General features: G+C 42.2%; 1 protein-coding gene across 6 annotated transcripts in view; it reads left to right on the forward strand.

Annotated features, from left to right (window-relative positions):
- The window catches only part of CDC25A (cell division cycle 25A), a 235,362-nt gene extending 225,132 nt beyond the window's left edge, over positions 1-10,230 (forward strand). For all 6 annotated transcript variants that reach the window (XM_078662497.1, XM_078662494.1, XM_078662492.1 and 3 more), the window contains exon 17: positions 8,161-10,230. In XM_078662497.1, the coding sequence (XP_078518623.1) occupies positions 8,161-8,301 (141 nt within the window). In that variant the 3' untranslated portion in view covers positions 8,302-10,230. The remainder of the gene's footprint in view (positions 1-8,160) is intronic.
- The last annotated feature ends 299 nt before the right edge of the window (positions 10,231-10,529 follow it).

The following is a 10,529-nucleotide window of genomic DNA, read 5'->3' on the forward strand; positions in this document are numbered from 1 at the left end:
ATGCACCTACGTGGAATCACAATATTCTAGCAAGACGTATGGGTCCGCCCTTTGAACCATTACATAATTGCCCCCTCCAATTTCTTACTTGAAAGGTTGCTTTCTTAATTGCCATCATCTGACTAAGTCGTGTTGGTAAGCTACAGGCACTAACTTTAGGGGAACCTTTTTCCCGCTTCATTAAGACAGGGTGGTTCTTCTAACCAACCCAAAGTTCTACCAAAGTAGTAGTATTTTTTCACATTAATCAATCGGTTGAGCTACCCGTTTTATTTCCTCAACCAGATTCTGTAGCTGAAAGAGATTTTCATACATTAGATGTTGAGCGCATTCATGTATTATATTGACAGGACAAAAGATTTTTGTAAAGCAAGACTTTTTGTTGCATTTGCTTCCTCTCAGAAAGAGAAACCTATTTTCAAAATAGAGCATTTCTAGATGGATCATTAAGTGTATCCAAACATGCTATGCCAAAGCCAAAAGAATTTTGTCTATACCCCCTAGAGCACACACTGCTTGTAAAATAGTGGCATCTATGGCTTTCTTAGGAAATACTCCCATAGCTGACAATTGTAAAGCGGCTACATGGTCTACACCACACACCTTTACCAAGCACTATTATGTGGATATTTTGGCACACAGACAAGCTAATGTAGGGCAGGCAGTGCTATGTACACTTTTTTAAACTGAAGCATCCACTGGTTAGCCACCGCTTGTTTGGGGGGGGGGGGGCTGCTATACAGTCTATGCAAAGAATGTGTGTCTACAGCCACACATGCCTTGAACGGATTACCTACCCTGTAAATATCTGTTCTTTGCAAGCAGTGCTGTAGATTTACATGTGCCCCCCTCCTCCCCAGACACCTGTGATTGTTGCGGTGGGTGAGATTTTAAAGTGGTGGGGCGCAAAGTGATTGTCATACAGCACCGTTGCGAGCGAGCGCAGCGAGCCCGAACCCCAAAAGGGGGGTTTTGGGGGGGTTACCCCCCGAGAAAATTTTGAAAAAAAGAAGAAAAATCGTGCATTTTCAAGTAAATTTGAGAAAGCAGGAAGGTTAATAAAGCAATTGTGAAAGTGCAGTTATTACTGTAACAAAAGGATCTCTCTGACAAAAGCAGTCACTCACCGACCTATTTACATCATTTGCTCCAAGTGGGGGTCAAAATAAATTCTCCCTGAGGATGTTTGGCAGCCAGAAAGCTGACTCCAGCAACAAAGGTGAGTGCAAGATCCCCAACTAGATGTTCTATGATGAGTAGTGAGTGAGAGCATGCACAGCTGGCCATTGACCCCTGGCCATCTGGGTGAATTTTAGCAAGTCCTGTGTTTTTAGTCCACAGCTCTTAGCATACGAGCACATGTAGGCCAGTGGTTGTAATGGGGCATGAGAAGCGTCAAGCCCCCGCATGCATAGTGCTAGTTGTTGAAAACTCAGGACTGATTAAAATGTACTCTCATGATATGGAAACACTCAACACAAACAAATTGGTTGTTTAGCCATATGATACATAGCGATGGTCAACCAATCCCTAGCTGCCTACAATTCATGCACAGTGGGTTTGACGTGTGTGTGTTTGCAGGATGTAATGCCGGCATAATATGCATAAGTGTGGTGTATTTGCACAAGATATATGCAAATAGTCATAAAGATTGGGATATTCATCAAATGTGCCGTTGTTTCCTGTTAATAATGTGGTTAACAGTAATAACCCCTGGGAGCTCTAAAAGCCTACACACACCCTCTCCTAGTTGAGCCGTAGGCAGGATAGGCTACAAACTTGCTTCAGCTTAAAACTAATTTGTGTTCAGCGTTCAGATCAGTATGTTGGGGAAGGCTGGTGTTGTCTAACCTAATCGTATAGCTAGAAGAATGAATGTGGGTGAAATGTGAAATAATATACCCCATAAATGCACATTTAATTGCTTAATCCCAAGAACGTTCTTTACACATGCTGCTGCTACTCCTGTGATGTGGAAGTACATTTGGACCTTTACCCTTGTCTTGTGGGCATATTCAGGTAGCTAATCTGGGGCCAGGCCAGTCTAATGCTAATGACCTAGAACCAAGTCACCAGGTGACAACCTGCAATACAGGATAAAGCAGCAGATTCTCTGTCAAAGGTTAATGTTCGTACCACCACTACACTATCATCAAACACCGGCCGATCTCTGCCCCTGGCCTGTGGGGGTTGGCATCGAGCCACGGAGCCCAGCATCAGGCTTCCAGTCTGCCACTGCCTGAAGTCCATGGCTGGCACTGACACAGCTGCACAAGATCTGATCACCAGTGCCGACAACCCCTTTCACAATTATCAGCCCTGCGCAAAAGAGCCTGGCAGGTAGACAGCGACCAAGTAGGAAAGGAAGAAACTTACCAGCAGCCGCACAGCAAACAAAACAGACGTGTGATGCAATGCAGCACACTATAAAGCACTCACAGAGCGGGCGATAAACAAACCTTGCGGGTCCACAGAAAAAAAAGCACTGAATCAAGTAAACAATGCCAGGGATACGCGGAAGGCAACTCAGTCTAGCGAAAGCTACTGCTGGGTTTATAGCAAAACAACAAACTGACAAAGGTGTGTGATAGGCATCAAAAAGTGTTTCATGTCCTTGGCAGAGAGATGTAAACAAGCTTCTGTCCTTCACCGGCAGCCAGTAAAGAGAGAGGTTAGGGCACAAGAGAGACATGGTCCGTTCTTTTAATTCTAAGTAGTCGAGAAGCTGAATTCTGCACAAGCTCCACTTAATGGAAAGTGTGTCTGAGCAGGCAGCTCAATGTATAATGCATTACAAAAATGAATACGAACGGCAAGAAATGGACCTTACGAGCAAAAGAAAACACCTGCTGAGCACCTTAGCTGGTGAATGAGTTGCAGATGCTGACAGACCCGATTTTTCATCGATTTAAGTCATCTCGGAGGAGAGAGTTAAAAAGCTCAAAAGAGCCGCAAGTATATTTTCAGCAAGACCATTTTCATTCATGTGTCTCTCCTCCTTCTCTCAGGAATTATATACCTATCTTGATAGTCACTCTGCTTACCACAGTGAAATGTGTCATGCAAAAGTGCTCCTCGCTTATCTGTCTGTTTATTAGACTGGCTACTGATACAAGTGAGGAAAGTGATTTTTCAAAGATTACAAAGACATTTTCTGATCTTAGTATAACCAGGGTCACTAGAATTATATAGCAGGGGAGTATCAAGTTATGCAGCAGGATTTACTAAATTATGAAACAAGAAAATGAAGAAATGGCAAATTATGAAGGAAAATGTGACACAGTTTGTGTCAGCATTACTTCATTATTTTGACAATTTTACAGTAGTTACCATTTTCTGGGAAATGTTCCATCTCATTAGTATCGGTTTAACACATAAATACTGCAACCAGCCACCAGCAAAACATAAATACTGCAACCAGCCACCAGCAACTAAAAGGTGACCAGTTAGAGTTTTTAAAGAGCCTGTGACGCTGCTACAACATACGAGGCAGTTTTAAGTAACATGTGAAATCTATAATTCTCCTAAAAACATTAATGGCCACATGATTGAATAATCCCAGTGGCCCTCTGGATGAATGTCCTGGGTATGACTGACATTTAATATTCCTAAATGACAGTACATGTGTTTTACCAACCAAAGAGCACATTTTTCATTTTATATTTTGTTTGTCTAGTACACTCCACTGATTGCCTTAAAGTGCTCTACAACTGTACAATTACAGTAATACTTGTGAGAACAGTTACATAGATGTTCCCATTGCATTTTAGATTGAGTATATGTCTACTGCCTATGTGAGAGTGTTCATATAGCAGGTGTGGTTCCTAAACTGTATATATATATTATACGTTCCTTCCCAAGAAAAAACGAGCGTAGACCCAAATCCGTGCTTTAGATTCTTTAGGCCACCAAGCTAGACCTCCATGACGCATTTCGGCCATCCCATTATATATACTTTATCAGCAACTATTGGCCACCGCTGTGTGACATAGCGAAGGGCATGTCGGCTCAATAAAGGAGTCGGCAATCTCCGTATTACACACACCTTCTGTCTGTTTGCCACTGGATTCAAGCAAGCCGTTGTCTCCAGGAATACATGCTACCAATCAGTCAAGAGACACATCTACTTGGCAGCTTAAAAAACACAGTTGGTAAATGCACACATAATAACGTTATGAGGTTATAGGGGTCAGACACCAAGCATGCTTTTTCTCCAGCAATCTGTTCCATCGCTAAAGTCAATAATTTACATGATTCTCTGTGAAACTATAGCAGCAGAAAGTGAAAAGAAGTGGAAATAAATAAATTGGGCAGAATTTGGACGGAACTTCTGTGGGCTTTAAAACATGGTACGCTCCCTGCCTGGCAAAACAGCTTTAGCACCTGGTAAAGAAACTTTAGTCAAATGCTGTTCCACCCGCAGCAAAGATGTTTTTCCTCCTGTATTCCTTCCTTCCTTATTTCAAAGGCTACTGTTAAGACCTGTTCGATGCTCCATATAGAACTAATGTCAGGTGCATACACGTGTCTTTTTTTCGTGTACTTCGCATGTGTTTTGCTCAATATTACATATTGACCACTTTCACACTGGTGGTTTGCGCATTAAATATTTATCATACATTTCTACCAGATGAGCCCTAGATTGTGTAATTATGGATGTGGCTTAAAACATGTAAAGGAAAATCTTGTGCTTCACAGTGTGCCGTAAACATTATTTGGGTGGCTCGCAGTACATTTTCTGTTATTGCATGCAGAAATAAATAACAACGGACATACATTTAAAACTAGCCCGACCTGTTTGTTTACCAATATCTTGTTAGTAGCTAAATGAGTAACGACAATGATTTTTGATCAGATTTGAAAATGTTTTAATTATGAAAATATGTGACTGAATTAATCACTACTAAGGTCTGTAAAAGGTCTAGTGGTTTTAGGAGTGTCTCGTTCACTCCTGAACTACCCCTCAGATCACGTTGCAGTCTCTCTCTATGTTAGACACTTACACCCTTTTTCTCCCCACATATTTTAGAAATCCTCATTCTGCATATCTCACACCTCTTCTCTTTCCACTTCAACTGGTCTTTTTAGTCTCTCCTTCTGCACGTACTTGTTTTCCACTTTTCTACCTCACTAACCCCACGCACACTACCCACCCACTCTCCTGTAAGCACTGCATTTCTTGTACTTTTTGCGTTGTTTATACTTAGAAAATAGGGAACTTACTTCACACTCCTGCCCACAATTACAATTGCCACATACCTGAAGATTAATCCGTGCTCCCTGCAGAGAGGCCAAGGACTGGATGAGCATGAATACTGACCTTCGTTATGACCCAATTACAGGAATTGTTAGAAATTCACACTGCCTTGGGCCTCAGCCCTCAGCTCCAGAACTCCTAATCATGCCCCATCATCAACACCCACCCTCATAACCTGAACTCACCGAGACACGTGGAGGCAACTACTTCAGAGTATCACTTTACAAGAATTATATGTTGCTTGTAAAGGAAAATATTGTGCTTCACAGTGTGTCGTAAACATTATTTGGGTGGCTCGCAGTACATTTTCTGTTATTGCATGCAGACATAAATAACAACGGACATACATTTAAAACTAGCCCGACCTGTTTGTTTACCAATATCTTGTTAGTAGCTAAATGAGTAACGACAATGATTTTTGATCAGATTTGAAAATGTTTTAATTATGAAAATATGTGACTGAATTAATCACTACTAAGGTCTGTAAAAGGTCTAGTGGTTTTCGGAGTGTCTCGTTCACTCCTGAACTACCCCTCAGATCACGTTGCAGTCTCTCTCTATGTTAGACACTTACACCCTTTTTCTCCCCACATATTTTAGAAATCCTCATTCTGCATATCTCACACCTCTTCTCTTTCCACTTCAACTGGTCTTTTTAGTCTCTCCTTCTGCACGTACTTGCTTTCCACTTTTCTACCTCACTAACCCCACGTACACTACCCACCCACTCTCCTGTAAGCACTGCATTTCTTGTACTTTTTGCGTTGTTTATACTTAGAAAATAGGGAACTTACTTCACACTCCTGCCCACAATTACAATTGCCACATACCTGAAGATTAATCCGTGCTCCCTGCAGAGAGGCCAAGGACTGGATGAGCATGAATACTGACCTTCGTTATGACCCAATTACAGGAATTGTTAGAAATTCACACTGCCTTGGGCCTCAGCCCTCAGCTCCAGAACTCCTAATCATGCCCCATCATCAACACCCACCCTCATAACCTGAACTCACCGAGACACGTGGAGGCAACTACTTCAGAGTATCACTTTACAAGAATTATATGGTGCTTGGAAAAAAACTGCACATACAACATCACAATCCCCTAGGCCTGTTGAAGCCGCATATCTGTTGTTTGACTGTGACAGGGGGTTACTGCCAAGCTGGTTATCCAATTCAGAGAGTGGGTACGCCCTGACGCAGATGAGTTTCAGATACAGATTCAATTGTGGCAGTGAGAAGGAGGCCGCCTTCTAACCTCGGGGGCCGCCTCTTTCAATTAGCCCTGCATAATGCTCCGGCAGCCATGGAGTTTAGGCAGAAACATTAAAGTCGACCTCCAGGGCCGTGCCAGCTGAGGCCAATTAACACAATAGCAGGCAGCACGCGAGGCCTTTTGATTTACAAATGAAGTCAACTGGGAGCAAATAAAAAAAACACTATGTTGTTTTATAATAAAGTAGCGCCACCAGTATTTCACGAGATGTCACGAGACACTTGATTGAATAATGGCGGAACGCCCGGCTCCCGATAGATAGATTATTAGTCCGGTTTAATTAATTCTTGTAACTTTACTCACAACTGAACTGACCGAGCAGCGATTAGACCAACCAACAATTTTAAAAAACAAAACCACAACCGAACCACTACTAACCTCTAACCCAGCCACCAGCTCGAGTGACGTGACGAGTGACGGTCTGGTCTGAGTCAGTGACGGACAATAACCACGAGACTGTGTAGAGACTGACTGAGTCCAGTGAAGAAGAGAGAGGTCGGACACTGACAGTGACTGACGACGGTCTGCTGGCTGCTGCCTGCCCTGTGCACACGAGGAGACAGAGAGGGAGCCCCCGCCCTAAAGAAACTTCAATCCACCGCGCAATTAGTGGAAACGTCACGGCGCACGTCCCCCAAATCCAGGGCCAATCAGTCCACCCACCCACGCGCCGGCATCAAATAATGATTGCCTGTATTTCGGCGCTGTGGGCCAGCCAATCCTGGCGCTTCATAAGCGCCAGGATTGGCTAGGGGGTCACACAGTCTACTCGCCCTGGCGCAATCTTACAGAACGGGGCCCAGCCAAAGACACACCCCCCTGGCCCCTTCGAAGTTGACTTCTAATTTAGGCTAAAGCGCATGCGCGTGCAAGTTTCCTCCTGAATTCCTCATGCGCTGTTGAGTCAGACAGACTGTGACATCACACTGATGTGTTGTTGTTGTAAACCATAACCAGCCCCACCCCCTGCTCACTCCCTATTGTATCGGGTCTGTCCCGGTCGGAACGTCGGAACACTCGAGTCAATTGAAGCGCCACTGTATTTATTTATTTAGGTGTTTAGCTCTCTGCTGCAGCAGCCGCAGGTGCGTCCACCAGGCTTAGTGGGGCTACGCCCCTACGCCCCAATGGACGCACCGCTGCTGCCTAATATATATTTCACTTGCATGGACATCTCTTTATTTACACTCCCCTATACTCCACTCTCAGACTCTTGCAAGAAAACAATGGAGTTGATGACCATGTGCACTATTACCAAAAGGAGTCACCTTACCTTGTGACTCGAAAGACTTCTTCTAAGAAAAACTTGCAAACATCTGAGCCCTACAATAGATGTCAGGAATATGCAAAGCATGTGAATCTACAGCACCACATGCCAAGAACAGATGTTTACAGGGTAAGTAACCATTTTTTTCCAAAATGATTTTCTCCTCCTTAGTTTCGTCAAACAGTAGAAAACCGTTAATAAAAGAAAAATTGTCAAAGGTTTAGCGTGGAAATTTCATCAGAACTAATTTACATATGTATTGAGGCAGAAACTCATAACCTTTTATTTCAGATGGAATGCCGATTGTGCAACTGAGGCCTCTGCTTACATGGTTAATTTTTTTTGTGCTTCTGCTCTCCAGGCCTCTTGTGAACCACAGAGTTACCGGCCAATGAATCATGAGGACTTCAAAGAGGACCTTCGCCGGTTTCGCACAAGAAGCAGAACATGGGCTGGCGAGAAAAGCAAGCGTGAACTGTACAGTCGCCTGAAGAAACTTTAAACAGTTGGCACACTGAGCCTGGCACAAGCTTAGATTTATGCAGATATTTTATTATTGCTGGGCAGGGACATTTTCGAGTATACTGAAAAAGTTTCTGAATATAGAGCAGTCAAGTCAAACATTTAAAGAGTACAATTCTCTTACTGCTTTTACAGAAACGTCTTTCCGTTGAACTTGAAAGATGGGGGTTGGCACTCATCTAATCTCTGCAATAGCTGATTTGCAGTCTGCTGTGAACGTTTTCAACTGGTTTTTCAATTGTTGAAGGTGTTACTGTTATGTTGGTAACCAGCAGATTCTACTGTTGATAATGTGGCAGTTTTATGAACGGACTAGAATCTATTGTTTTGCATCCTCGTTCACAGTCACTATACTAGGCTTTAACACCTAGAATGAGATTATGCTTGGGAGTTCATACTCTAGCATGCCACATTCTGCTTTCTTTGAAAAGGGAATGTGCAAAATTGCAGTTTTGCACCCGGCTTTGAAGGAGTTGCATTAAACATTTTTACTTCATGTTTTCACCTTACCGATGGTTGTGATTTTGCATTGAAAGATTGATTCTGGGGTGTGAACAATGAACAGCTTGACCCCAGTCCTGTACACCTCACACCCGTATCAAAAGGCATGTCCTCTTAGTATTTTTATATTTTGATTCTGAATCCCCATAGTATCAAGGACTAGGCTTTGGAATACATTTCTCACACAGTAGGGGTTAACATTGCAGGTTGCCAATACGTTTTTTTGTGGCCTAGCATTTCAATTACCAAAGCTAAGCACTTGTGATGATGGTTCTGGTGTAGCCTGTCATACATGGGTTGTCTTTTTAATTCATCTTAAACGTACCCCATTCTTTTGTTCTATTTTAAAGATTTTAAATGGTGTCTGCCTTCTGGTATATCTGTGCACTCCATTGTTGTCTTCACTTTTCAGCGCATCTTTAACAAATCTTTAATGCTGTACCTTTCAGTTACTTAATGGTTCAGTTATGCTTCCTTATTTTATTCAGTATACCAAACCAGAACATATAGCACACACCTTCACCCTTGTCAGTTGACATCCTGACAACCTTCCATCTTTCACAATGTTTTATATAATTTCTCACATTTGAGAGATTTTTATTTTGAATCATTGATTCACTTAAATTTTGAAAATCTTTGTATGTTCAGTTTCTCGTTGTAGAAACACAAACCTAAGATGAGTACTTATCCATGCATGGAAAATATTCTATGAATTCCATCATGGTATTAAGTGGTGTTCGGAGCAGGGTTACCTTTTCTGGGTCATCATGAATGCCAGGTTTATCTCCCCTCCCCCCATGATCGATTAGTACTGTTACCCTAATGTTCTCTGACTCTGAAACGTTCCTGTTGATAAGGCTTAATAGGTCACAGAAAGAGTGGAAGAGTGACTTGAGGGATGTTCAAATTCTTGGCGACCTTCTTTGGGCAGTATTTTTCCCTTGTGCCAAAAACTGACACCAGTGCCATTGGACTTGGTTATTAATTGACTTGGCAGTGTTATGGCACAAATCTGGACCAGAACTTAATGCGTGTTGATCCTGGTTGCAATGTATTTTGATATTGTAGTTACTGGCTTCATGCGCATGTTCTTGTATATTGTGCTGCTGAGAACAATGTGGAAAAGATTTAGACACTGATGGTAGATCTGGACTGCTGTGGTTCTTTTCCTTTATATTGTAAATCTGGTAAAGCAGCAGGGGATGTTTTTATGTGGGACGTGATCCTTTGTTACTTTTCTATTTGCACATATGTTTCAGGAGGAATCCAAAGTGGAGGTTGGGGGTGGAGGGATGGATGAAGCCATGATTTGGAGCAAAGGGGGTTTTCTATTGCAAGCTCCTGTATTTTCTTTGTAACATCATTTTGCTGGCAGGCACAGGAAAATAAACCACTTTAAACCCCAAAATGTGTAAATTGTATTGCATTTTGTAACAAGTGTTTTAAACTTATAAATGTAATGTAATTTCTTATGAATCAATATTTCTCCATATATACTAACCATTGTGCAGCTGAAATTCAAGCATGTGCCCTACATGGGGTTTGGTGTGCCAAAGTAACAGTTTGTGGTATTGCAAATGTTAGATGGAATTTGTATTTACTCTGTAGCAATCTTTTACACAAAGAAAATCTTGCCAGTTCCAGACAGGCAAGCATTGATTCAGCATTTTTGTAAAATAAATTATTCTGTGCTTGTACTTTTTATTG

The sequence above is a fragment of the Lissotriton helveticus genome, chromosome 10 (assembly GCF_964261635.1).
Source record: "Lissotriton helveticus chromosome 10, aLisHel1.1, whole genome shotgun sequence".
Taxonomy (NCBI): domain Eukaryota; kingdom Metazoa; phylum Chordata; class Amphibia; order Caudata; family Salamandridae; genus Lissotriton; species Lissotriton helveticus.